We start from the raw sequence: 26,958 nt of genomic DNA, 5'->3' as shown, positions 1-26,958 counted from the left end.
GGACAAACTACAAAACTCTGGGCATTTTCCTTCAAAAATACCTGCAATTAGGGCACCAAAGACTTTAACCAAACTGCCTGAGTATCGGTGTAAAAAAAATACTATTTTGTAACTCGAAACTAGAAGCACTGGGAAAGCATTCTCACCTGAGCTGTAATCTTTCAGTCGCAGGTCCTTCACAGGTGTCCCATCAGGCCCTCGGAAAGCATTGAGAATCTACAGGAAAAATGAGATCCACTTCATCTCCAAAATCAAACCTCCAGCAGCAAGGTACTTGCTAATGTACATTTCTCTCTCTCTGACTTCTTTTATTTCCAGCTTGACTCTGTTACAAACTGACACACTTTCCTGATTAAGTCCCGGCAGTACCCAAGAACTGTTACTGAGTTTTGAGAAGTATTTCGGGCTTTTGTTTGAAGTGAGCTCCATTTACACCACAATTCAACTGTGCAAAGGTTTATTACACTGGTCTCAGCCAGACAGTTCACCTCTGATCCTTACTTAAGTTCAGAGATGTCCTACAGCCTTTAAGAAAATCAAAGTACAAGGGTGACTGTTCTGAGTCTTATCATCCTTTGAAGGACAAAGTTTCTGCCATGAGTTCTCCAGCATCAAGCCTCAGAAGCTGATCACCATAGCTAACCCTAGCAAAAACTGCTCCATGTAGGGGTTCTCATGCCTGGAACTGTCACCAAACAGCAACAAAACAAAAAAAATCCCTAAAGTCCTAATTCAAAGTGGAAAATCTAGGAAGGGGAGCTTCTTTCATCTTGTAGCCTAGATCATTGTATGATTTTTTACTAAAAGCAGCAATAACATCTTTTCCATCTTTGTAAGATCTCCTTTAAGCAATTTCAAGTAACTAAGAACAAACAAGTTCACTTAGACACTAAATGTCTTCTGAGCCCAAAATAGTAGTAACAATATTTGGTATATATAAAGAGTGATGAAGTAAGGCATGTTAAAGAGTCTGGAGTCAAGGCTTCTAGCTAACAACACCCCACATGCGACTGCAGAAAAACTCAGCACTTCTAGACCCCCCAAAAACCCAGAATAATCAGATAAAAGGTAACATTGCATTGACTTCTAAATCTGGATTTTCCCCTGGGGAAAATGACAGACCATCTGATCTACATTACCCAGACTTAAAAGTGGTACCTTAGAAAGCCTTGATAGAAGTTTTTGGATGAGAAACATCCCACTTACATCATCCTTTGTGGCAGTTTCAGGCACTCCTCCCAGCCGAATGAGCTTGCTTGGCTTCACATATTTGGGACAGGTCCGGTAATCCTGGTCCTTGAGTTCACACAATCAAGATGGTTTCACAAATGAGAGATGGTGGCTCACAAGGTATGCAAACAGTAACAAAACAAAGCAGGGGATAATTCAAAGGCAAGGGCCCATAAGCAGCCTGGCTCAAAGCTTTAACCCCTGCGTGAGCTTCAGGGAGCTCTTCACCTGCTCACCGATCTAGTTTCAGGAAAATAAAACAGGCAAATCATCTCTCTCTGCTTTCCAGCAGCGGGAGATTCAAATTCAGTAGCAGTTATTCAAATTCAATAGTAGTTATTAACTCAGTAGTTATCATTACCTTCAGATTTCCAAGTTAACTCTGAAGGAAAACAAAGCATGCATGAGAACAGCTGCACGTAGGCCCCCCCAAGCCAGCAGCTTCTCTCTGGTAGTGCTCATAAGCAATATCCAGGAGAAAATAACAAAGTAAGTTCTTCTGGACACCACTTCTCCCTGACATCCTCCCTCTGCCTGGTCATTTTCAACCTGGGGACTTTCTGAACCAAATCTGGTTCTACATACTTAGCAATTCTTATTTGCCAAACTGCACTTCTCTTGAGAAGAGAGTATTTCTGAGATAGAAAGGGTGCCCACTAAACAACCTGGAGCAGAGGATGATTTTGGAGAAGGATGGTGAATTAGGATAGAACTGAAGTGGTGGGATATGGACAAAGACGCCTCCCCAACTCTTTCCACTCTTTAGCCAACACGCATTTAACAGAAACACCAATGGACAAAACCACCTACCTGAAGGCTCTTATAGGGCCTAGAATCCTTGCTGGGTTTTCCTTCCGAAAAGGACTTGCCATGTTCATAATCAAACATCTGGTTCCCTGGCAGCCGGTGATCCACATCACGATACTCCATGTTCCGGTAATCTGTGTCTTGCCTTCCAAGGAAATCCAGGTCACCTTCGCCCTTTAACCCAAGATCAGAATCGGATCTTTGCTGCTCCCCCCCAGAAAGCTGCTGCTGTTGCTGCTTGTTAGCAAAGGTCTGAGGTTGCTCCTCTTGGTCCTGAAGAGTAGGAAGAGGTCCACGGCTATTTTGGAAATTGTGTGAAGTGTCATCTTCAAGACCCAGTCCAAGTGATTCCTCTTCTCTGGCTGGTGCTTCTGAGTGTTGAAACTCTCCTTTTTGGCTACCAAAGGGAGTTCTATCTAGACCAAGTGCAGACTCGTCTCTCTTGCTGGTGCTTAAACCAGAGCCCTCTCTTTCCGCTAAAGGTACAGTAGATTGGTTGTGCCTAAAATCTACAAGGCTTTGATCCATGGGAGGCATTTCCCTATCTGAAAAGTCCATGGGAGGAGCCACATCTCTGCTCCTAAAATCCTGATCAGACCGGGACCTGTGCCTATTTCTGAAGTCTGACGACGGTGCATTTCTGTTTCTGAAGTCCAAATCAGAGGTGCCCACACCCCTGAAGTCCAAATCAGGTACATCCCTATTTCTGAAGTCTGAATAGGAATGGTCTCTGCCCCTGTAGTCTAACTCAGACATGTCTCTTGCCCTGAAGTCTGAATGAGACCCATCTCGACCTCTGAAGTCTAGATCATAAGACCCCCTACCCCTGAAGTCTGATGGAGGTTCATCCCTGCCTCTGTAATCCATATTATGTGCTTCCCTGTCCCTGTAGTTCATACGGAACGTCTCCCTGTTCCTGTAGTCCCCTGAAGGAATGTCCCCACCCCTGAAGTCCATAGGGGGCCCTTCTCTCTCCCGGAAGTCTCCAGAGTACATATCCCTGCCCCTATACTCAGAAGGGGGTGGCTCCCTACCTCTGAAATCCATCTGAGACTCATCTCTGCCCTGGAAGTCAGATGGTGGGAAATCTCTGCCCCTGAAATCATGGTGCCCCTCCCCACCTCTGAAGTCACTACGTGGTCCATCTCTAGCTCCATAGCTGAAAGAAGGTTCCTCTCTGTTGGCAAACTGAGGATTGAGGATGCCTGAGAGTGCCTGGATATCAAAAGGAAGTGATTTTCTGCCAGAGAAGTTGCCAGAGTGTCTTTCTTGAGCAAGACTATCAAGGGAAGGAGGATATTCCCTGTTCCACCCGGGAGCAAACCTTTCTTCTTGGCTCCCACTGTAGAAATAAAGACAGTATTATTCATAACGTGCTTAGAGTCTGAAATCTACACAGCAGCACATTCTTCTCTAAACTTTTATAGAGCTGTGTAACAGTCTAAGATCCGCAGAAGATATTGATGTTTGGCAGTTTAAGATGAGGCAGCATACGACAGATGTGAGAAAGTAAACTTGGGTGCTCCCATTTCAGCACAATTTCCAGAAGCACTCAACAGGGAATACCTGCAATATTAATGGGTTAATGATGGTAGCAATCCACACAGTCCTGCACTGCACACAGCTCTGCAGCTGTCCGAGGTGCCGGCAGCTGGCGTGTGAGGAACCCCACGAGCTTAAGCTCTTCGGGCAGTATGGAAACAACTACACTTACACGTCATCCTGAGGCACATGAAAGCAGAGGTTACCAAACAGGCTTTATTGACATACTATAAAGACTCATTTATGCTTCCTTGTGCTGGAGTCCAAACTGGCAAACTGCTGAAAGCCACCAGTTCAGACACTGAGGATGCCTCAGAGGACTGTGCCAACAATCAACATCCAAGATGTCCCTGAGCTCGTGCCTCCAGACTGTCTTACACTGAGTTCACAATACTAGAGCTATGAGCTCTCCCAATGTCTGCATAAAAACACTAAGGAAGAAGTTTCCTCCTAAGACAGTTTTTCAAAACCCAATGAGGCTTTTTGTTTGTTTGGGGTTTTTTTTGAGATGGAGCTACTTAATTTTTCATTTAAGCAAGGCTCCAATATATTTCTTAAAAAATAGAATAATACAGTATCAACACATTTTAAAATAACACCAAATGCTACCCGAAGCAGTGGACATTTCCTTAGCAACTACAGCAAGTCATGTTATACTTCAAGCTTCACTACAGAATCACTCACCAAGATTAATGAAACCATACACAGATTTCCTAAGCTGCACGGTCCATTTCACCACCATGTACAACAGTAATTAAAACTTGGATCAAGGACAGCATTCCCCACCCAATACATTAAAGCATGATGCCAATAAAATCCACTTAAAAATCAGCAGAACAGCACTACTGATATCATCACAAGACACAATCACTCCCTCATCAATACCACTAGGACATGTTCTGGAGGATACCGGTTTTCATCAGCTTTCTCCACACATTACAGTAGACAATTATTTGAAGTATTCTTATTGCAGAAACCCAAGGTATGGCATGATCAGTACCTTTGTCACGCCGATATTCAAGGAACTGAGGTGCACACATAAGCAAAGGATGAAAGAATTATGCACAACAGAGGAAAATCCTAGGTTCTGGTGGCTCCATTTTTATACCCAGAGCCCTCTTGCAAACACAGGGGCCAGTAACGACCAGAGCAACACAAAATAAGACAAATATCATGCTGTGCAGGTCAGCTGCACATGAATCTTTACAACAGTTCCAGGGACACTCAAAAATGCCTTACAAAGAAGTATGGGAATAGAGACTTTTTGGAAGGCTATGTAGTGACAGGACAAGGAGGAATTGGTTTAAACTGAAAGAGAGCAGGTTTACATTAGGTATCAGGAAGAGATTCTTCCCTGAGAGGATGGTGAGGCACTGACACAGGTTGCCCAGAGAAGTTGTGGCTGCCCCATCCCTGGAAGTGTTCAAGGCCAGGTTGGACGGGGAGCAACCTGGGCTAGTGGAAGGTGTTCCTGCAAGGAGTTGGAATGAGATGTTCTTTGGGGTCCCTTCCAACCTAAACTATTCTGTGATTCTATGATATATGGACTTACTAAACTCGTGGAAAGAATTAAACTCTTCAAAGTTTTCATAAAATCCTGTGTGATATCCTGTGCAAGGAAAGTGCCAGGATTTTTGAAGTTATTTTCTTCTCTTACAGGTGTCAATAGCACATAGCGCCAAAAGCCATATGGCACATCATCACCTTAGCTCACAACAGCTAAACTAAGTATCACTAGAAAAGGTGATGTGGAGAAGGAATAGAACTATTAAAAGCAGTTGTTGGTTTAAAAACTAAATTAAAAACTTCATAGAAATGCAAAAAGTTACACTGTCAATTAACTGGCCTGTTGTTCGGCAATCACACCTAGCTTCACACAGACCTCACAACTTCTACCAAAATAGTAAACAGAGAGTTCCCATGGCTTATTGTATTTAAGAATGTTGCTGAAACAAACTGTACATTCAAGTGCTTACCGAAAAGACCCCGTTCTGTTGCCTTGTCGATGGTCTCCCCACATTTTGATCTTGTCTGGTAGGTTTCCAGAAATGGTTAATTCACTCTAGAAACACCCAGACGCCACAACCTGTTGAATAAACAACATGACAATAAGCTACAAGGCAAAGAACACATATCACATGAGAAAAAACACTGCTGGTTAGAAGGGGGGTGTGTAACATCTGATCAGGATCCACAGATACACAAGACCACACTTAGGCATGAATGAATTCAAGTGTCACGTTTCTCCACGTTCAAATTTGCAAGCGTCAAACAACTCCTGAAATCAAACTGTCAATATGGTGGGCAAACAATTTGATATCTGCTTTGATTAACATAGAGCTTTCCAACATACTGTGCTGTCTGACACTATTTGGGGTGCAGATAGAAATGTGAGAACGCCAACCATCTACAAACAACAAGGACCACAGCTGAACAACAGTTTGCAATTAATGTTTAATCCAAACTATTTTTGCCAAAAGCTCTTTGTTGTTCAAGGAAATGATCGCTACTACTGGTCTGCCATGGAGACCCTGCCCTCAGAAGTCTGTAGATAACAGAGAAGGCTTTGCCAATAAATCATGACAGGCACTGCTCTCCAACACTGCCCTCATCAAGCTGAGTGACGCAAATAACACTTGCCTCAACAGAAATCTAAAATTTCATCCACTTCCTCCCACCAGCGGAGAAGGTGAGGATTTCCTGGCGATAACCAAAGCCAGGACTCGAAATAGGAAGTACTTCCGTCTTTCCCCAAAAAAAAAACAAAAGAGAAAAAAAAGGAAAAAAAGAGCCACAGCAGAGCACGGAGCAAACTGAGGGAAAAGGCAACCTGACAGCCTCAAACCTGCTCTGGCCCATCCAGCTGTGGCGGTGCAGGAGGGTTGCCTGCCGTGCCACCAGACCAAGGCTGGGAGACCTGGGGCTCCAAGGCAGGATTATTTAACTCCAGTGGTTCAGGGCACAGAGGACAGTGGGGACAGTCACCACCAGGCCTGGCTAGAGCAGCTCACACAGAAGAAAAGCACACAAACATCCTGTTTATTCTCACTTCCAAAGGTCAGCCCTGCCGTACGGGAGGCAGGTCGGCAGAGCAGGTTATGACAGACCTCACAGCAGGGAGTGATCCCAGACAGGGAGCTGGCAGCCTGTGCCAAGGAGCTGAGGGAGCTGCCCCACCAAGAGGGAGTATCTGCTCCTGCCAGGGTCCATCACCCACCACGGAAGACTCAGGTGGGAGCCAGGGATGGCAGAGCCTGGCAAGCCTCAGGAACCAAGGGTGTAGAGGCTGAGGAAGGCAACCTGTGCAACCACTGCAGATGCATCCCCCCCAGCACCATTTCCAAAGGAACAGGTTCATTCAGGTGGCCACTAAAGCCCGAGAGCACTGGTCTGCTCATGTTTTACATGGCTCTCCATGCAATAGCAACCTCCTTGGTCCCAAGGATTTCTTCCATAAGTTCTATCCTATTTTCTTACTTGGAGGTGAATGTAAAAGAACCAAGATCACACCCTTCAGGCAAAGACAGGTGAAGGGAGATGGTTATGGCAGTCACCACTACAGCTGGCTGCCACCAGGCAGTCCTTTCATCTGTGAACTTTTGCAGCCCGCAGACCTGGCGTTTCTTGTTCTTCCCTTCTGGGTTTCCTCCCCCACTCCAGTTCTCATTAAGTCAACAACCTCACTGATGCTTAAAAAAACAAAAATAAAATCCCTTGCCAGCTGGGAACTGTTTAGACATAATATTGAAACTATCAGACAGGAGGAAAAAAAAATACCACTGGACAGATACCAGGCCTGGCACAGATCCACTGAGCCATTCAGCAACCTCCGTGGGTGTGAGGTCATGGTTCAATAACACAGGCAGCCACACTGGCTCTGACTGGCTCCCCGCTCAGTCTGATCTGCTCCCCCTGCTCTGCCTTTGGCAATGCACAGGGTGTAAGTTCTTGCCAGCTTGTGCTTTTCTGGGTCTGCACCACGGATGACCCTTGGAAGAGAGTTATATTTAACCCGGGTCACTTCAGTGATACGCTTTACCATACAGCCCCACAAACCAAGGTGACAGCAAACTGCAGGAGAGGGACAGAAGGGCCTTAGCCTGGCTTCCACCAATGCCAAGATCTCCTGGAGGTGGGCCCTGCTACAACTGCTCCAAAAAAAGCACACTGTGATGAGACACCGTGAGGATTCACCCTTCTGCCACAGGCAGGTAAGTGCCAGCTCAGCTCCCACCTCCCAGCTCGCAGGGAGATGCTGGGAGACAGGTCAGTGTGAGTGAGGCTGTTTCCAAGGACATCCCAACAGAGCCCAGGGCTGGGGCCAGGACAAGAGCAGAGCACAGAAAAAATCCACCCCTGTGCACAGGGAACTGTGCATCGATTAGTTCTGTCATACTTTGGTCACAACCAATTGTCTGAGGGATGGCAAGGGAGTTTCACACAGTGACACAGCCTGATCCAGTCACGGGAAGAGCCCAGACTGACAGCTCTTTAGGACAATAATGAGCTGTTACAATTACACTGAACTGTTCAGGAGGGCAGATATTCATCATCTTTCCCTCCTCCTATCCCAGCTGGCTCTACTCCCTGCTGGCAAAGCCTTGGCTGCACTGAAGATACAGAAGGCACAACTAAAGGAGGGGAAGTTTTTTTGTGGTTTTAGTTCCTCCAGCAACTGGTGGTTCTGCAACTCCCCCAGGAGAGTCAAGTGGAGCTCCAGATGCTCCCTGGCAATTACACCCAAGGACTTCCCCAGGACCGTGCCCCTGCCCTCCCCAGCACACCCCCAGACAGCTCTGGGAACATTCCTCATTCTGCTTCCCAAACTACATGTGCCAAGCCTTACAGCAAACTCTTGGATCTCTTATTCCAATTTACATACTGCCATGGGAAAATAATGGCATTGTACATAGGAATGGTGCAGTTGAGCCAGACTAAGTAACTTGTCTTCCTCAGGACTAATTACAAACTTCTGGCACGGGGCAGAGCGTGAAATGCCAGCACAGCCCTTAAGCATCTCCTCACCAACTTATATCCAACTTCACACCTTATTTTCCATATCTGGGGGGATGAGGGTAGTAACTGATGATGGATTGGGCAAAGTGAGGTTTCAAAGAGGTGCTAATTTCAGAAAAACACTCTGATATTCACAGCTTCTCTCCAAACAGATTTTGCCAAGAGGAAATCCAACACAGAACTACACAGGAGAACAGAGGAAGCAATTTGCTGTGGAACAACCTTCTGCATCCAGTAAAGTTTTCGTGAGGCTGAAGAAAGGAAAAGGCCTCTGTGACATTCAAGTACTGCAGAAGGTACAAACGAAAACATTTCCCTTGGGAGGGAACTGCAAGAAACTAAGACAGCCAATTATATCTAATGTTAAAGTTGGAGGTCCCTAATTCAGAGGAATTATTAAAAGCACATCACCGAAATCTGAAAGTGAAGGGAGAGGGAACCATTCTGGCTCTCATGGGTGTCAGGCTGGAGGATTTTAATGAAAAAAGGGGAAGCGTATGCTTTTGAGCTGTATGATGCTTCTAGAAACATGTATTAGAGACAATTAGGTGAAATTCTAACATACACATGTCCCCATTACTATCCTGACCTTGCATGTCCCAAAGGACTTAGTGAGCACATTTCCAGCTAGGGAGTGCTGGGAGAGAGTCTCACACCTATCCCTGCTGGGATAGGACAGCGTATTCCACCTCCACCAGCGTTTCCAGAAGTAACGCCACACATCAGCAGCAACACTAGACTCGTGTGGTGCCAAGTGTTTTAAAAGTCAGAGCATGAGAGGTCACTGCCGTCACTCCCAGACACCGCTTTACTTACAGCCCAAAATCCCACTTAGCCCATCCCTGGGGATTACATCAGCTAACACACAGCCCCCATCAGCTCCTTCCGCATCCCGGCATGAATCCAGCCCACTTCTGTCCATCCTTTTTACAACCATGAGCGTTCAGAGACGGAAACACAAGTGCCTCGATGCAAAAAAAAAAAAAAAAAAAAAAAAAAAAAGCCTTGATTCTGATCAGGGCCTCAGAACAACAACGAGATACCCAGAAACACCACAACAGCTGACAATGACATAGGCGGCAGGCCCCAACATTTCCACGTGGGATATCCCATGTGGGATCCAGGGGCCGAGCTTTGCAACCCCACAACCCACATCCCACAGGGGCGTGGGGTCCCGATGAGGACACCGAGCCTGCAGCGCCCAGCTGCGCGCCCACAGCGCCAGGAGCTGATGCCCCAGACCCCGCAGCGGGGCCGCCCCCAGCCCCAGCCCATCCCCGCACCGCGGGTGACCCCAAACCAGCCCCCCCGCCATGCTCACGGACTCCAGAGCCTCACCCCCTCTATCCGGGACAAGCGCACCCCAGGAGCCTCTCGGGACCCACTCACCCCTCTCACCACGCTAAGAGAGCCCCCCCTTTACTCCGGGCGCCCCCTTTATCCCCCGGGAGCCCCCTCTCACCTCCTGCTCCCGCTCCGCCGCTCCCGCCGCGCACAGGCCCCGGCGCCGCCACGGCGAGAGCCCGGAAGTTCCGGACCCCCTCCCGGAGCGCGGGGTTAGAGGGGGATGTTGGGAATTGTAGTCCCTGCCGCCCTGTCCCGGCTTCCCACTCTCGGTCGTGGCTGCGGGGCGCGTGGACTACAACTCCCACGATCCCGCTCGGCGCGCACCGCCTACAAGTCCCATGATGCCGCGCGGCGGGTCGCCGCGATGGTCGGGGTGTCGCCGCGGTCGGGGCCGGGACAGGGGGTAGGGCGGGAGGCGACCGCCCGCCGCCGGCTCCGAGCCCTCCTCCGGCCCGCTTAGGCCGTGCCCGGGGGGCTGCGGGGCGGCCCTGGGAGGAGCCGCGGAGGTGGGTCCCCGCGCGTTGTCCTTTGCGAGGGGTCCCGGGCCTGGGTCGTGTCGGGGCTGTGGGAGCGGTGACACCTCAGCGCTGGGGGGTGAAGGGTCACGGTGGGTCCGTGCTGGGCCGAGGGAGGGTCCTGGGGTGAGCCTCGCTCTCGGAACGGTCAGCAGGGTGTTGGGGAGAGGTGAGGACGGGGCCCTGATGTGCTCCCCAGAATCCTCCAGGGCTGTCACAGGCTCCCCCAGGGCAGGACGGAGCTCTGACCAGCTCCCCAGCACCCTCCAGAGCTGTCACAGGGTTCTGGGGAGAGGGTCCGGCTCCCCTAGTTGAGGACGGGGCCATAATCTGCTCTAGGGCTATCACAGGATTTTGGGGGAGCTCGAGCTCCCTCGGGTGCAGCATTACCTGATGCTGGGTTTGGGAGCAGGAGGTGTCCTGGAGCACAGGGCAGAGCCGGCGCTCCATGAACTTCCCCCCCAGCCAGTTTCGGAGGCACAGGCTCCCAGCCAGCCTGCCTGCCTCCTGTTGCTTTCAATTGTGCTCGCTTTTGGGCCGGTTTTCCCCCGGGGAAGGAAGGAAGGAGCTGGGCTGGAGGCACAGCCGGCTCTGCCCAGGAGAGCTGGGGCTGTAGAGGACACCCGGCTCCCGGTGACACCATCGGTGCCGGCTCAGGAGGAGTGTCACCAGCCTGGTCCCATCGCAGCCACCTAATCCAGGCCAAGAAGGGTCATAAAACCCGCCCTGTGCAAACATGAGGCCTCTGGGATCGCGGGTGTGCGGGACTTGCCCCATCCAGGGCTGTGTCCCTTCCCCCTTGCTGCCGGGACCGGCACGGGGAGGCTGAGCGGCTTTCACGGGGGAAATTGGGGCCAAGCCTGGATGAAAGGTGCCGGGGCCAGGGGACTGGAAAGAGCTGGGGCTGCGTGAGAGAGGAAATCCTGCTGGATTAGAGCAGCTTTCCTGACGTCTCACCAGGGCTCGGTGCTGCCTGCTGAGCCAGCAGGATCAGGCCGCGGGTGCTGCCATGGTCCTTCTGGACAGCAGAGTATTTCAGGACCCGCTGTGAGGGTGAGAGGACACAGAGGTGACACTGTGGGTCACATACAGGTCCTGCCCCAAGGAATGGCTGCAGATGTCCACAAGAAGAAGAGCTGGGAAGTGCCCAATGGGTCCCTGGCGCCAGGAGATGGGCAGCACACGGAGCGGTCCGAGAGCCCCACGCCGGGGCTGGCGCAGGGCACAGAGCCAGGTATGGGGCACAGCTCAACCCGGGGGAAGAGAAGGGGGGGAAAAGCAGGTCCTCATGCGGGCTGGGCCCTCTGCAGCCCCTCAGGCAGGAGGAAACAGGCCCACTGGCAACTCCGCACGAGCAGGACCCGCGCCCCAGGGTGCTGCGGGATGGGGAGAGGAGGCAGGTCCTTGTCCTTTTTGCATCCTCTGCCCAGTGTGGGGGACACATGGACAGATGCTGCATGGCCCGTTATTCCAGGGGCGGGCCAGGAGGGAGCCATGTTTGTGCACACCCGCTCCTACGAGGACCTGACGAGCCCCGAGGACGGGGCGGCCGTGGCGCGGAGCCCGGAGGAGCGGCGAGGGGAGCCAGGGGAGCAGAGCAGCATGGAGCAGATCAGCAAGGACTTCAGTGAGCTGAGCACGCAGCTCACAGGCATGGCCCTCGACCTGGAGGAGGAGATGAGGCCGGGCAAGGAGGGGAAGCTGGAGCAGTCCCCGCAGACCCCCCGCCGTGACTCGGTGCTGTCGGGGAAGGAGGAGGAGGACGTGACCATGGACGCCTGGCGCATGCACCGCAAGCACGTCTTCGTGCTGAGCGAGGCAGGCAAGCCCGTGTATTCCCGCTACGGCTCTGAGGAGGCCCTGTCCAGCACCATGGGCGTCATGATGGCCCTGGTGTCCTTCCTGGAGGCCGAGAAAAATGCCATCCGGTCCATCCATGCAGGTACAGCCCTTGGGGGGGGAATGAGATGGGGGGTTCACGACCTGCGTATCTGTGCACCTGCTGCCCTGGGCCACGTTAGCTGTCCCCAGGGGCACATTGGTGCTGGGGGGAGAGCTGTAGCCCTGGGAAGCCAGGCTTACAGGTCTGTCCCTGCACCCCCCCGGGGACTCGCTCCCAAGCAGATGGCTACAAGGTGGTGTTCGTGCGGAGGAGCCCACTGGTGCTGGTGGCAGTGGCACGCACCCGGCAGTCGGAGCAGGAGATCGCCCACGAGCTGCTCTACATCTACTATCAGATCCTGAGCCTGCTCACCTGGACCCAGCTGAACCACATCTTCCAGCAGAAGCAGAACTATGACCTGCGCCGGCTCCTGGCCGGCTCCGAGCGCATCACCGACAACCTGCTGGACCTCATGGCCCACGACCCCAGCTTCCTGATGGGCGCCGTGCGCTGCCTGCCCCTGGCTGCCAGCGTCCGGGACGCCGTCAGCAGCAGCCTGCAGCAGGCCAAGGCCAAGAGCCTGGTCTTCTCCATTCTCCTCTCTGGGAACCAGCTGGTGTCTCTCGTGAGGAAGAAAGATCAGTTCCTCCACCCCATTGACCTCCACCTGCTCTTCAACCTCATCAGCTCTTCTTCCTCCTTTCGGGAGGGTGAAGCCTGGACTCCTATTTGCCTCCCCAAGTTCAACTCCAGTGGCTTCTTCCATGCCCACATCTCCTACCTGGAGCAGGAGATGGACCTGTGCCTGCTGCTGGTCTCTACAGACCGCGAGGACTTCTTCACCGTGTCCGACTGCAAGCGGCGCTTCCAGGAGCGGCTGCGGCGGCGGGGGGTGCACCACGCCCTGCAGGAGGCCCTGCGCACCCCCTTCTACAGCGTCGCCCAGGTGGGCATCCCCGACCTCCGGCACTTCATCTACAAGTCCAAGAGCTCTGGGCTCTTCACCAGGTGAGGCCCTGGGGAACCATCAGGCCAAGGCTGTGGCATATGGAATGGGCCAAGCCTCTTCTCCGGGGGGCTAACGGGGTGCTGTGTTCCTGCAGCCCCGAGATTGAGGCTCCCTACGTGCAGGAGGAGGAGAAGGAGAGGCTCTTGGGGCTCTACCAGTACCTGCACAGCCGGGCCCACAACTCTTCACGGCCCCTGAAAAACATCTACTTCACGGGCCCCCGAGAGAACCTCCTGGCGTGGGTAAGACTGTCAGTGGGTTTTGGTGAGCCTGTCTTTCCTGGTCTTGTGTGGCAGGAAAAGGGGGTGGTGGCAGGACACAGCACCAGCTCCATGGTCCCCAGGGAGCCCTCCAGCCTGTTTGGGGGTGAGCTTGCCCCAGTGTGAGGGAGGGACGGGCAGGGGTAGCAGCAGGAGCTGGTGAATTTCGGCACCAAGGGCTGTGCTATGTGCTGTCATGAACTCAGTGCTGTGGAGAAAACCCACTCTGGGTGCAAACTCCGGGGTTTGGTCCTCCCACTTCTGAGCAAACCAGATGCCACCCATTTAGGGTACCACCTCATGTCCCTGCACTGGAGCTCCTGTGCCTATTCCCAGTAGCCCATGGTGGGAAGATGCAATGCCAGCTCCAAGTGGTGCACAGTCCTGTTCCCAGCATGTATCCCATTCCTTCTCCCAGGTAACCAACGCCTTTGAGCTCTATGTATGCTACAGTCCCCTGGGGACCAAGGCCGGTGCCATCAGTGCTGTCAACAAGCTCATGAAGTGGATCCGCAAGGAGGAAGACCGACTCTTCATCCTCACACCCCAGACATACTGATGGGCATGACCCCGGGCGTGCTGCCAGCTGGGAGAGAGCCCCCGCTGTGCTGGGGAGCCCATTCCCAGGGATTCACAGGCCATGTGTCTGGGGGAGAGGGCATGGTGGGATCCCAGAGCACAGAGAAACCCCCCTGTGGGACTGTCCAACCTGAATGTTTGAGATGGGGTGCACGGGGGAAGGGAAAGGGGTGAGCAGGACTTTCTCAGCTGCAGGCAGTGCCCCAGCTGGGGGGCTGCCCTTCCTCTCTGGTCCCCCGGCTCTGTCCCTGGAGTGGGGCTGTTGGTACCCTGGGTTGCTGGAGGGGAGCAGAGGAGCAGAGCCCCCAGGTCCCGCTGCCTGTGCCTGTCATCTCCTCTGGCATCCTGTGGCTGTGCCAAGGGTGAGGGTCCCCAGGGGAGAGGTGGGGACCCCAGTGCTGCTGTGCCTGCAGATGGCGGGTGACACTACCCAGGCAGGGGACAGGGCTGGTCTGGGGCACACACTGCTCTTCCTGCCCTGGGGGAGCTGGACCTCCCAAGTGCCAGGGAGTCCCTGGCAGTCCCACTGCAGGTTTGCCCCTTTGGCATCTGTATGAGCCCTGACCCTTCCCACTGTGGCTGTGAAAAGGATGTCCCTGGGGATGCTGGCAGGCAGGGTGGGTCAGCCTGCCTCAGCTGGGACAGCAGGGTCCTGCCCACCTCCCCATGAGGACACAGAGGAGCTCCAGAGAGATCTGGGGTGCCAAGGTGTCCATCAGGTTGTTTGTGGGCTCATGGTGCTGGCTCTGGGTAGTGAACCCTAAATGGACAGCTCAAGCACAGCCCCTGGGAGACTCCGCCGGCACAGGGCCCTGGTGCCCCCCAGCCCAAGGAGGGTCTTCCCCTTGGCACAGGAGCACCTGCCCCCAAACCCAGCCCCTTGAGCCAGTTATGCTGAGCTTGCTGCACAGGGGCCACCTACTCCCCAGACATCCCCAGGCACTGGTGTGGGGCTGAGCATCTGTGAACTCCATGTTTTGGGGCTGTCTGGGTAGTGCTGGGGCAGGTGTTTGAGGATGGCACTCTGACAGCAAAGGAGCTGAGAAGGACCCGGCAGGGCTAGCACAGGGATCTGCTCCTGTGTTTATCCTCCTGCCAGAGTGTAATCGCTTGTCTTTGCTCATAAACATTATATGGACCCTAAGTCAAGACTTGTCGCATTCGTTTTTGTCTGCTGGAGTGGGGGGATAACCAAGCTGAGGGGGAAGTTTGGTCCAAGATTGGATACGGTTCAGTCCAGCCCTGGGGACCCGCTGGGAGCCAGGAAAGCTGGCCGGGAGCGGCGTGAGGCCGCCGGGGCTGTGCTGGCAGGAGGCGGCGCTGGCTGGAGACTGGGAGCGGCGAAATCCCCGGGCTGAGCTGGCCGGGGCCAGCTCATGTCGAAACCGAGCCGAGAGGCGCAGCCGGAGGAAGGAGCTGTTGAGTAAGGCCCGGGGCCAACGGAACTGCCGGGCCTTGCACAACGCGGGGCGGGAGCCTGGGAGGGCGGGGCCGGCCAGGTGGCAGGGACAGGAGGGCCCATTTTCGGAGTGTTCAGGACCAAAGTCCCCGGCTGCGTGAGGCAGCGCCCTGCTCAGCTGAAGGAGAAGTCCATGTGCAAAGGGACCCGCAGCCCCAGGGTCCGAGGGCAGCGGGGCACTTGGAGGGCAAATCCACGTATGGACCGAGATATAAAGCATCTTCCTGCATCCCTGGAAGTGTAGTGCTGGCACTGCCTGCCACCGCGGGGAGGAAAGGGACATGAGAAACAGAGTGGGCACAGCAGAATTAACCCCCACGGCTGCCCTCGCAAAACTTTGGCTGCCTCAGCCCTGCTCTTGTTCCCCGGCTTGGAACCCTGCTTCTGAGCCTGCCACACCCCGCAAAGGCTGCCCCGTTCGCCTGGAAGTGAGCAGCAAACGCGGTGCTAGAGTGGGAGCTTTGGGGAAGCGACAAGTTCGATTCCATGTGTCAGGGTGTAGACCGCCCCTATGGCAAGGGAACTGGAATCTGTGGCCGAGGGTACCAACATGCAGGACCCCACCCGTGCCCCGGGATGCCGGCAGCCGCCTCCCAGCCATCCGACGGCCACCCCGACCTGCGGTGGGCACCCCAGGCGCCGCGCCAGCCCTGCCCCCTGTCCCGGTCAAGGGCCTCTGCTCCCATCCGTGTCGCTCTCGGGCACCGTGCCCACCCATGTCTGTCCCCCCGAGGTGCTCAGCGGGCACCCCGAGCTGCGTGTTCCCGAGCACCCCCGTACCCCTGGGCTGCGTGTGGCTGTGCCGGCCCTCGGGGAGCCCCCGGCGGCGCGGGGGCAGGACCCGCCCGCCCCGTTCCGCTCTGTGCCGTCCCCGCCCCGCCCCGTCCCACCTCGCCTGCTCCATCCCGGCCCCGCTCCGCTCCGCCCGCCCTGCCCTGGCACGGCACGGCACGGCAGCGCCCAGGTGAGCCCCACGCCGCCTGGCACCGCGGGATCGGACCGCACCGCACGGACGTGGGGGGGGCAGACGGACCTAACGAGGACTCCGGACCCGGTGAGCCGCGGCGGGGCCGGGGGTGGAGACCGGGAGTACGTCGGGGTCCCTGTCTCGGGAGGCTGGCGGGGGCCTTGTCCCAGTCCCGCGGGGATCCCCGGTCCCCGTCGCTGTCCTGGGGGGCTGGCAGGGTACCCATCCCAGTCCCTGGGAGGGGTCATTGCAAGGCAGAGGTGCCCCAGCATGACAGGCGGGGTCTGGAGGTGGCAGAAGGCAGGATTTGTCCCCATGCCACAGGGAGCTTGGCTTCACCTGCCGATCATGGTATTTGGGAAGAGGTTTGGTGTGGCCAATCCTCTCCTGGCAGCACCCCTCATCATCTGGCCCCTGGGGACACCAGCACACCCAGCTGTGGCAGTGCCCAGGGTCCTCGCCTAAAAGCAGTGGGTAAAACCCTTCCTCCTTTATTTTGGCAGATGTGATGGTGGCCCATCCTCTGTGTGTTCCGACCCCACTGGGTGCTGAGCACCGTCAGTAACCTCACAGCAGTGGCACTGCACAGCATGGGCCTGTTGTGCCTCGTGTGCCTCTGGCTGGTGCTCGCCCTGGTCCCGCTGGGCGCTGGTGCCTGGCAGTGCCCCCGCATCCCATTCAGCTCCACCAGGAACTTCTCTGTCCCCTACACGCTGCCTGGCCTCGACGCCGGCAGCCCCATCCAGAACGTTGCTGTCTTCGATGACTCTGATGGTACAGTCGCCGTCTTTGTGGCCGTCCGTAACCGCATCCTGCTGGCCAGTGCCGAGCTGCACCTCCTCTCCGTCCTTGTCACCGGCCCAGTGGGCAATGCCAAGTGTGAGATCTGTCGCCTGTGCCCAGCCACCACGGATGGCCCTGAGGACACGGACAATGTCCTGCTGCTGCTGGACCCACTGGAGCCGTGGCTGTACAGCTGTGGCACATCACGGCATGGGCTGTGCTACCAGCACCAGCTGGAGGTGCGGGATGGTAAGGTGGCCATCACAGCCACACACTGCCTGTACTCGGCCACGGGCAACAGCCCCACATTGTGCCCCGACTGCGTGGCCAGCCCCCTGGGGACCAGTGCCACCGTGGTGGCCACCTCCTATGCCTCTTTCTTCTACCTCGGCTCCACCATCAACAGCAGCGTGGCAGCCCAGTACAGCCCACAGTCAATGTCCGTCCGCAGACTGAAGGGCACTTTGGACGGCTTTTCGGGTGATTTCCAGTGGCTGACGGTGCTGCCGCGATACCGTGACAACTACACCATCCACTATGTGCACTCCTTTGCCGATGGGGACCACGTCTACTTCCTGATGGTGCAGCTGGAGCGGCCGGGCTCGACCGTGTACCACACACGCTTGGCACGGCTCAGCACCCACGAGCGTGACCTGCGTCGCTACCGCGAGCTCGTCCTCGACTGCCGCTTTGAGTCCAAGCGCCGGCGCCGGCGGCGCAGTGGCGAGGAGGATGCTGAGCGGGATGTTGCCTACAACGTGCTGCAGGCAGCCCACACTGCCCGCCCTGGTGCCCGCTTGGCCCGTGACCTCGGCATCAACGACACCGACACGGTGCTCTTCGGTGCCTTCGCCGAGAGCCAGCCGGAGAGCCTGGTGCCACGGGAGAACTCGGCTGTCTGTGCCTTCCCGATTCGCCTCCTCAACCAGGCCATGGAGGAGGGCATGGAGAAGTGCTGTGGCATCGGGCACCAGCCACTGCTGCGGGGGCTCAGCTTCTTCCAGCCGGTGGAGTACTGCCCACACAACGTGAGTGCTCTGCCCTGCGCCACGTCCAGCCTGAGGGGCCTGGGGGTCGTCTGGGACATGGGGAGATGGGGACAGCATGCTGGGAAGCGCTGGTAGAGTGGGGTGGATGGTGGGGTGGGGTAGGGCAGGGGGAGAGCAGCGTCACTCAGGTGTGAGTCAGCCCAGCAGCCACCCACTACCTATTACAGGGGCCTTTGTGCTCCAGCAGGCCCGGCCGCACTGAGGAGGAGACAGGGTGCTGGTGGGGATCCGGTTGAACTCCCCACCTCACAAACACATCTCAGCACATGGGCGCACTGCTGCGTGCCCTGCACTGGGCTAACAGTCCCTCTCCTGCTGTGGCCTCCCCACAAGCACCGACTCCAGCCCCCGTGGTGACTGTCCCTGGATCCCAGCCAACCTCTCCAGCTTGTTTATGTGGAGGAGGGACAGGGAAGCTGCGGGGCCTCGGTGGTCCCCAGAGTGGATGCGTGAGGTGCTGTGAGGTGCTGGCTGCTCCTGCCTTGTCCCCCGGGCTCAACCACCGCCTTCTCTGGGCAAATAAACCACAGGCGGAAGTGCAATTAGTCACCGGGGTTCCTCGTCTGCCGCAGCCGCAGGGCAGGAACACCGTGTCCCAGGTACAAGCCCCGGCATGGCCAGGACACAAATGGGTGGGCACCCCGGCAGGGCCCCCTCGTCCCAGCACGTGACACGAGTTTTGGTGTTCTCAGCCAGGCACAGGGCAAGGTGCAGCCAAATCCCCTCCTCTTCCCACACGGAGCAGACAGCTCACTGCTGCTGACTCACTCTGCAGCAGGGCGAGCCCAGGGGGGACCCCAGCCCCATTTATCAGGGGTGTCCAATGGGGACACCGTGGCTCCTGGTGTCCTCCTTCAACCCCACCCCCCCCCAAGCTTCAGGGGCCAGGGAGGGCTGGGGTTGGGGTGTGCATCCCATGGTGCCGGCACCCGATAACCACATCCAGATGGAGTGGGAGGGGAGGACAGGATCTGACGCCACACGAGGGTTACGGGAGTGGCTGCGGATGTGTTTTTTTCCCCAAAGTTTTCCCAGCCTGGAGGGGAACTTGAGCAGTTTGGTGCTGCCCCAAAATGTCTCACAGCTGGAGCTGGTACCCACTTATGAGGGTGTGGGGAAGTCAGGTCGCCAGGGCCGGTTTCAAGGCACCCACACTGTTCTTGGCTGTAGGTGAACCTCTCAGCACCGGTGATAAACACCAGCTGCTGGGACCAGCCCACCCTCGTTCCCGCTGCCTCCCACAAGGTGGACCTGTTCAATGGGCACCTGGCCAGTGTCCTCCTCACCTCCATCTTTGTCACCACCCTGGGGAATGTCACTGTGGCCCACCTGGGCACAGCAGAGGGACGCATCTTCCAGGTGAGATGAGGAGCTGGGTGGGATGGGTGTCCCAGTGAGCTGTGGGGCGCACTCAGCCCCACACTCTGCCCCACTGCAGATAGTGCTCCAGCGCTCCAGCTCCTACCTTCTGACCATGGCCAACTTCTCCCTGGGGGAGCCAGGGCCGGTGCAGGGTGCCATGGGGTCACAGAGCCACTCGCTGTTCTTCACTGCGGGCACCAAGGTGAGTGGGGGGGGCTGGGGGAGTAGGGCAGGCACTGAGCCCCACATGCCCCCCTCACTTCCACTCTGCATCCCCAGGTGTGGCGCCTGAATGTCACCGGCCCCGGCTGCCGCCACTTCTCCACGTGCCAGCGCTGCCTGCGTGCCGAGCGCTTCATGGGCTGTGGCTGGTGTGGGGATGGGTGCACGCGCCGCCACGAGTGCGCTGGCCCCTGGGTCCAGGACAGCTGCCCACCCGTCCTCACTGACGTAGGTCTGCTCCGCCGTCCCCCTGCTGCCCACAGCTCCCATGCACTCGGATGGGGAGGGAAGTGGCAAATGGGGTGGTGTGTGGTGGGACCCCCTCCCCATGATGGGTGTTGTGTCCCTCAGGGAAGGGGCTTTCTGGACCTGCAACCATCACTGGTCAGGGCTCTCAGTGTCATCGGTGATTCTCCCACAGTTCCACCCCCGGAGTGCCCCGCTGCGGGGTCGGACACGGGTCACTCTCTGCGGCATGACCTTCCGCTCCCACTCGGACCCTGACCCCAGCCACAGCCCCCCCGCTGCCTACCGGGTGACAGTGGGACAGCGAGGCTGCACTGTGCTGCCACAGGAGATCAAGAGCTACAGGTGTGTGCTGGTGCTGGGAGGGAACAGTGGCAGAGAGGGTTTTGGGGCTGCTCCCTGGCCTGGGCCTGAACCCCAACCCTGCCCTGCAGACCCCTGCCCACCTCCCGCCGCAAGGAGTTTGTGGACGTGCTGGTGTGTGAGCTGGAGCCCGGGGGGCTGGCAGCAGCAAGGGGCCCAGCCAACGTGGTGCTCACTGTGGAGGAGCCCTCCAGACCCTCTGGCTTCCATGTCCAAGGCTCCTCCACCCTTGGTGGCTTCATCTTCGTGGTATGGTCCTGCACTGGCAGTCACCCCAGCTGCCCCCTGGCAGGGTTTGAGGGGTTTGGATCACCCCGCCACCCATTCCACTGACCCCATCTCTGCTCAGGAGCCACGCATCAGAGCCCTGCACCCCCCGTTTGGCCCCCGGGGGGGTGGCACCCACCTCTCGCTCCATGGCGCCCACCTCTCCTCAGGGAGCAGCTGGAGGGTGATGGTCAATGGCTCCGAGTGTGCCCTGACCGGGCAGCCCAGGTATGCCCCCGCCCTGCCCCCACCAGCAAGCACAGTGGGGTCCCTGGCATGGGAACCAGCACAGAGAACCCCTGCAGTCCTGCTGTCCCCTCCAACCATGGCTGCTGCATCCCCAGTGACAATGGGACAATTCAATGCACGGCTCCTGCTGCCAGTGGCCTGGGTGCAGCCTGGGTGGCCCTGTGGATCGATGGGGAGGCATTCTCAGCCCCGCTGCCATTCCAGTACCGCCCTGACCCCTCTGTGTTGGCTATCATCCCCAACTGCAGCTATGAGTAAGTCCAAGGGCTCCCTTCCCTTGGGTGGGGGGACATTCCTGGCTTCCCACTGTGCTGGCTGGGCTGGATGAGCCGCTGGGGATCGCATGCATCCCAGGCACCACACGCACCTTGGGGACCACGTGCACCCCAGGGACCACATGCACCCTGGGGATGATATATGCCCTGTGGCCCTGATCCCTGCCTGTCATAGGGGCTCGATGCTCACCATCATTGGCACCCACCTGGACTCCGTGTATCGCGCCAAGATCCGCTTTGAAGCCAGAGGTGTGATTACCAAAGCCACAGTAAGCACCTGGGTGGGAGGCCATCACCCCCTAACCCTGCCCTGCCCACCCCAATCCCCTGGTGGGCATCATTCTGTGCCAGTGCCCAGCATCCCCCTGCCTGCAGGAGTGTGAGGACCCGCTGGCACCAGAGCGGCTGCTGTGCCGCAGTCCAGCCTTCCCCTTCAAGGGCAAGGTCGATGTGGTGCTGGGGAACCTGAGCGTGCTGCTGGACGGTGCTGACGGCCACTGGCTCTTCCACCTCCACTACTACTCCCGGCCCAAGATCTTCCCCTTGAAGCCGGAGGGCGGGCGCCTCCGCCTCAAGCCTGGCGATGATGAGATCGAGGTGCACGTACGTGGGGGCAGTGGGGTGAGCCAGGGCAGGGGGTCCCACTACCAGGACCCCCAGGCTTAGGGCTCTGTGTCTGGGCAGCAAGCGGGCCTGAACGCCTTGGCCACCTGCATGAACATCACCATGACAGTGGGGGGCCGGGACTGCCACCCCAACGTCCTGAACAACGAGGTGACGTGCCGCCTGCCCCGGGAGCTGCTCCTGCCCCCCGCTGGGGCCCCCGTGGAGGTAGGCACCCCCTAGATGGGCAACCACCCCCCCACATCCCCCATCCCATCCCTGCTGAGCCCATGCTCCTCCAGATCTGTGTGAATGGTGCCTGCGAGGCACTGGGCTGGGTGCTGTCCCCCCCCACCTCGCTGGATCTGGCTGCCAGCCTGGCCCTGGGCATTGGCATCACCTTCATGGTCTGCTGCATCCTGGCTGCCATGCTGCTCCGTTGGTACTGGAGGAAGAGGCGAGGTGAGTGCCGTGCTCGCTGGACACACTGATGCCTCCCAGCCCCCCACCATGCTGCCCCCCACCCACCCCACTGCTGCCCACAGGGACGGAGAACCTGGAGCTGCTGGTGCAGCCCGGCCGCAGCGACCCCCCTGTCACCACCCAGCGCCCCGGCGTCGACTACAGGGAGGTGCTGGGTAAGTGGGTGTCACAGGTGGATGGTGGGGTGATGGGTGCTGGGTACTGCCAGCCCTCACCCTGCCTCTGCCTGTCCTGACAGTGCTGAACACAGCAGGCACTCCCAGCCCCATGGGGACCCGCATACGAATCACCAGTGCCAGTGCTGGTGCTGGTGCCAGTGCAGCAGGTGGTGGATCCCCCATGCCCCTGCTCAGAGCCACATCCTGCTGCTTGGAGGACCTGCGGCCGGAGCTGTTGGAGGAGGTGAAGGACATTCTCATTCCCGAGGAGCGGCTTGTCACCCATCGCCACCGGGTCATCGGCAAAGGTGACTCTGCAGCCCGATTTGGCCGTGGCATCACCTGCTGGCTCTGTGCGGTGCCAGCTTTGTGCCACCTGTCCCTGCAGGGCACTTCGGCAGCGTCTACCATGGCACCTACTCAGACCCACTGCTGGGAGACCTCCACTGCGCCGTCAAGTCCCTGCACCGTGAGTAGCGCCCGCTCCCATGCACGGTCCCGCGGCACGGCAGCGGAGCGCTCCACAGCTCAGCTCTCGGCAGGCATCACGGACCTGGAGGAGGTAGAGGAGTTCCTGCGCGAGGGCATCCTCATGAAGAGCTTCCACCACCCTCAGGTGCTCTCGCTGCTGGGGGTGTGCCTGCCCCGCCACGGGCTGCCTCTCGTCGTCCTGCCCTACATGCGCCACGGGGACCTGCGCCAGTTCATCCGCGCCCAGGAGAGGGTAGGGGGGTACCCCGGGGGGCAGAGGGTGGTGGGGAGCCAAGGTTGCCCTGCTCACTGCTCCCATCCCACAGAGCACCACAATGAAGGAGCTCATAGGCTTCGGGCTGCAGGTAGCCCTGGGCATGGAGTACCTGGCCCAGAAGAAGTTTGTGCATCGGGACCTGGCAGCCAGGAACTGCATGTGAGTGTGACTGTAACTGCCAGATCCCCACTACGGGGTCACCCCGTGGGTCTGGATGTGCCCAGGGGTCCCCACCTCAACTCGGTGTCCCCCCAGGCTGGACGAGATGCTGACAGTGAAGGTGGCTGACTTTGGGCTGGCACGGGATGTGTTTGGCAAGGAATACTACAGCATCCGGCAGCACCGGCACGCCAAGCTGCCCGTCAAGTGGATGGCACTGGAGAGCCTCCAGACCCAAAAATTCACCACCAAATCAGATGTGGTAGGCACAATGCCTTTCCCTGTCCCCCATCCCCATCCTGCCTGCATCTCAACAGCAGCTCTCTGCTCGGCAGTGGTCCTTTGGCGTGCTCATGTGGGAGCTGCTGACACGAGGGGCATCGCCGTACCCCGAGGTGGACCCCTACGACATGGCCCGCTACCTGCTGCAGGGGAGACGCCTGCCACAGCCCTCCCACTGCCCTGACACGCTGTGAGTGGGGCTGGGGGTGGGCAGGATGGTGAGGGTTGTCCCGGGGGGCTGCCAGCACTGACTGAGGTGTCGGGGCAGGTACCGAGTGATGCTGAGCTGCTGGGCACCAGCGCCCGAGGAGAGACCGTCCTTCACGGGGCTGGTGGGAGAGCTGGAGCATGTCCTGGCCACACTGGAGGGTGAGCACTACGTCAACCTGGCTGTCACCTACACCAGCCTGGATTGGGGCCCCCCCTTTCCTCCTGCCCCTCCGGGGCAGCTGCCTGATAGCGAAAATGAGGACAGGGATAATGAGGAGGAGGAGGAAGAGGAGGAAGAAGAGGAGGAGGATGCGTCCTTGTGCTGATGGGATGCCCTGCACTGGAGGGACTCCTGGACCCCCATACACCATGGACACACTCCCCTGAGGAGGGATGCAGCATGCAGCCAGATGCTATGGGGCACCTTCCCTATGGGATGGGTGCTGGGAGGCAGATGGGTGCTGTGGGATGCTCTCCCATGGCTCACACCCAGACCCTGCTGGGTGCTCCCCACACTTGGTCCCATGCCATGAGGTGCTGGGGGCCTCAGTCCTGAGCTGGCTGGGTGTGGGGGGACTCAGCCCCACAGTGATGAGGCTGTGCTGTGGGATTTGGGGCTCAGCCCCACAGTAGCAGGTGCCATGGAGGCCCAAGTGGAGCCCTGCCGGGTGCTGTGGGGTGGCCTGGCCCTCCCAGGGCTCCCATGGCATTTTCAACCTGTTGGCTGCTCAAATCACTCATTAAAACATAATTATATTTTTTCCCTGGCTGGGGCTGTGTCTTTGAAGAGGCCATGCCCAGGTGGGCAGCACCCTTTTCCCCCTGCCCGGGGAGGGGATGGTCTTACCACCAACCTCTGGGGGCACCCACCTCACCGGGGGTGCAGGTGAGGGTCCACCCACCGTTCCTGTGCCAGCCACGGGAGGGCACCTGCACACCAGTGCTGGCGTGGCCACACCAACACTGTCCCCCGGTGCCCACCATGCCGGGGCTCCCCTGTGTGCCCTGTGTCCCACCATGGCCCCCTGAGCTTGGGCTGTCTGGGAGGTTTTTCCTAAAAGTCCCCTTCCCAGCCACATTCAGCTCATGGTCAGTGTGGCTGTGGGGTGTGAGGCAGTGTGGGGAGCACTGTGCTCCTGGACATGGGGTGATGATGTCCCTGGGGTGTAACTACCTGGCACATGGGTCACGGTGCCCCTGGGATCACGGTATGATGGATGCCATGGAGCATGGGACTGTAGTGCCCATGGAAACACAACACTCCTGAGATGATGGGTGCCTGGACATTGGATCAGGGTGTTCTTGGGATCATGGGATTACGGTGTTCCTGGCATTGAGGTGCCCATGGGATCATGGTGGCCAGGACAGGTGATGACAGTGCAGACACAGTGGCATCCAGCCCACCTACTGCTCCCCACCCTGACGGCCTGCACAGGGTCCCCATGGCACACACTGCTCCGAGCTTGGGGCTGCTGTCTAGTGACCAAGAATCATTACCACCCTCATTTAACAACACCTTTATTGCTTCATCGCTGCCCATGCAGGGGATGGTGCAGCTGGTGCTCCAGGGCATGCCCAGGGGCTGTCCAGAGAGGGGGAGAGCAGCTGAACTCCCCGTGGATCACTGCCTGATGAGCTGGCTCTCTCTGCTCCTTTTGCTGGTGGTGGTGACAGACGTCACATCTGTGAGGAGCTCGTCCTCGTGAGGAGATCCTCTCTGCCACAATTTTGGGGCAAAAATCCCCTACAACAAGACAGTGGAAAAGAGAAGTGGGGCAGTGGTGGACATCACTCCCTTGGGTGCAGGTCCAGAGCTCAAGGCAGGGGGCAAGGGCAGGGTCTAGGGATGGATGGATGGGCAGGGGATGCTGAAACATGCCCAGTCTGTGGCTGTGGGCAGCACCATTCCCACTCCATGGCCAGCCACGCAGGTCCTGCCACCAACACTGGCTGTAAATAAAACCTCCTCGGCTGCTCATTAAGCGGTGCCGGAGCCCGGGGCCGCATCAGCTCCCATCAGCCAAGCTGTCCATCTCCGCTGGTGCCTCTCACCTGCCTGGCTCCGCCGCCGCGCGCCGGAGGGTATTTTTAGTGCAGCTGTGTCCCAGCATCCCACAGTTGGGGCAGCTGCCAGCACTGTGCCTCAGTTTCCCTGCAGTGTGGCTGCACTGCTCCACGGGCCTGGGTTTTGGTGTGACCATGACCCCCAGTGTGGGTGCTGACCTTGCCCATGTGAGGTCAAGCAGTGCCATTTCGGCTCCGCTGCTGAGTTACTGTGGCAATGGGAAGGCCTTGGCACCACATGATTATTAGGGCTGGATCAGAAATGCAGGTGCTGGGTGGTGCTGGCAATGATACTGGGGGATGCTGAGTGCCTGGGGGGCAGCAGGGGCAGCTGGCTAGGGCACTGACAGCTGATGGGATGCAGGAATCCAGGGATGGATAGAAGCATGGATGGATGGGTGGACGGATGGACAGAGGGACAAATGGATGGGTGAGTGGATGGATGGATGGATGGACAAACAGATGGATGAAGGGGCAGGTGAACGGATGGACAGATAGGTGCCCTGGGTGCTGCTCTCCTCAGCACGAAGCATGGTGGGTACCCGGGGATGTGACGGGGTGGAAGATGTGTGCCAGGCTCCCTGCCCATGACACAGTGGGCAGCTGCAGGGGTAGCCGGTAGGAGCAGGGCTGTCAGAGCTGGCAGTGGAGTGGCACAGGGAACTGCTCGTTAGCTGATGAGTCTGGCGTGGTTACGGTGACGTGCGTGAGGGCGGCTCCTGCTTCAGGCTGCCCCCATCCCCCCTGCAAATGTGCTTGCAGAGATGACAGATTTCATGCTAATCCACATTTATCCTGCCCTAATTACGCTGCGGGAGGTGA

At 57.6% G+C, this 26,958-nt stretch overlaps 3 protein-coding genes across 5 annotated transcripts in view; 2 read left to right on the top strand and 1 right to left on the bottom strand.

Moving 5' to 3' along the window:
• Positions 1-10,133, bottom strand: part of RBM6 (RNA binding motif protein 6) — a 57,344-nt gene extending 47,211 nt beyond the window's left edge. Inside the window, exons 1-6 of one of the 3 annotated variants that reach the window (XM_017820053.1) lie at positions 10,058-10,128; positions 9,412-9,560; positions 5,556-5,665; positions 2,041-3,379; positions 1,207-1,296; positions 147-216 (exon numbers count right to left, since the gene is read on the bottom strand). In XM_017820053.1, coding sequence (XP_017675542.1) covers positions 147-216; positions 1,207-1,296; positions 2,041-3,379; positions 5,556-5,599 — 1,543 coding nt within the window. In that variant the 5' untranslated portion in view covers positions 5,600-5,665; positions 9,412-9,560; positions 10,058-10,128. Of the gene's footprint in view, positions 1-146; positions 217-1,206; positions 1,297-2,040; positions 3,604-5,555; positions 5,666-9,411; positions 9,561-10,057 lie in introns of those variants that run through there. The other 2 variants (XM_017820052.1, XM_017820054.1) reach the window with 2 other exon arrangements.
• A 160-nt stretch (positions 10,134-10,293) lies between these two features.
• MON1A (MON1 homolog A, secretory trafficking associated) lies at positions 10,294-15,331 on the top strand. Its single transcript, XM_017820070.1, has 6 exons — positions 10,294-10,448; positions 11,550-11,691; positions 11,932-12,399; positions 12,582-13,347; positions 13,443-13,590; positions 14,027-15,331. Exons 2-6 carry the CDS (start codon positions 11,565-11,567, stop codon positions 14,165-14,167), a joined length of 1,650 nt encoding a protein of 549 aa, XP_017675559.1. The 5' UTR covers positions 10,294-10,448; positions 11,550-11,564; the 3' UTR covers positions 14,168-15,331.
• Positions 15,332-16,590: 1,259 nt separating this feature from the next.
• Positions 16,591-24,716, top strand: MST1R (macrophage stimulating 1 receptor). The gene is made up of 21 exons (XM_017819864.1): positions 16,591-16,700; positions 17,117-18,424; positions 19,616-19,804; positions 19,884-20,009; positions 20,087-20,257; positions 20,451-20,620; positions 20,710-20,887; positions 20,988-21,133; positions 21,250-21,408; positions 21,605-21,698; positions 21,805-22,032; positions 22,114-22,260; positions 22,335-22,494; positions 22,578-22,670; positions 22,754-22,981; positions 23,062-23,142; positions 23,216-23,397; positions 23,471-23,580; positions 23,677-23,842; positions 23,916-24,052; positions 24,131-24,716. The coding sequence occupies exons 2-21, from the start codon at positions 17,204-17,206 to the stop codon at positions 24,396-24,398; spliced, it is 4,254 nt and encodes a 1,417-aa protein (XP_017675353.1). The 5' UTR covers positions 16,591-16,700; positions 17,117-17,203; the 3' UTR covers positions 24,399-24,716.
• The last annotated feature ends 2,242 nt before the right edge of the window (positions 24,717-26,958 follow it).

This window comes from Lepidothrix coronata, unplaced genomic scaffold (genome assembly GCF_001604755.1).
Source record: "Lepidothrix coronata isolate B3197 unplaced genomic scaffold, Lepidothrix_coronata-1.0 Scaffold78, whole genome shotgun sequence".
NCBI lineage: Eukaryota > Metazoa > Chordata > Aves > Passeriformes > Pipridae > Lepidothrix > Lepidothrix coronata.
The sequence above is the reverse complement of the archived record's forward strand: the minus strand, read 5'-3'. Positions and strand labels throughout refer to the sequence as shown.

Excerpts from the sequence above, each read along its gene's own strand:
- MON1A (XM_017820070.1), top strand. The coding sequence starts at position 11,565 with ATGGCTGCAGATGTCCACAAGAAGAAGAGCTGGGAAGTGCCCAATGGG. Across the intron at positions 12,400-12,581 it reads CATCCGGTCCATCCATGCAG|ATGGCTACAAGGTGGTGTTC; the intron begins GTACAGCCCTTG and ends GCTCCCAAGCAG. Across the intron at positions 13,591-14,026 it reads GAGAGAACCTCCTGGCGTGG|GTAACCAACGCCTTTGAGCT; the intron begins GTAAGACTGTCA and ends TCCTTCTCCCAG.
- MST1R (XM_017819864.1), top strand. The coding sequence starts at position 17,204 with ATGGGCCTGTTGTGCCTCGTGTGCCTCTGGCTGGTGCTCGCCCTGGTC. Across the intron at positions 21,134-21,249 it reads GCCCTGACCGGGCAGCCCAG|TGACAATGGGACAATTCAAT; the intron begins GTATGCCCCCGC and ends CTGCATCCCCAG. Across the intron at positions 22,261-22,334 it reads CCGCTGGGGCCCCCGTGGAG|ATCTGTGTGAATGGTGCCTG; the intron begins GTAGGCACCCCC and ends ATGCTCCTCCAG.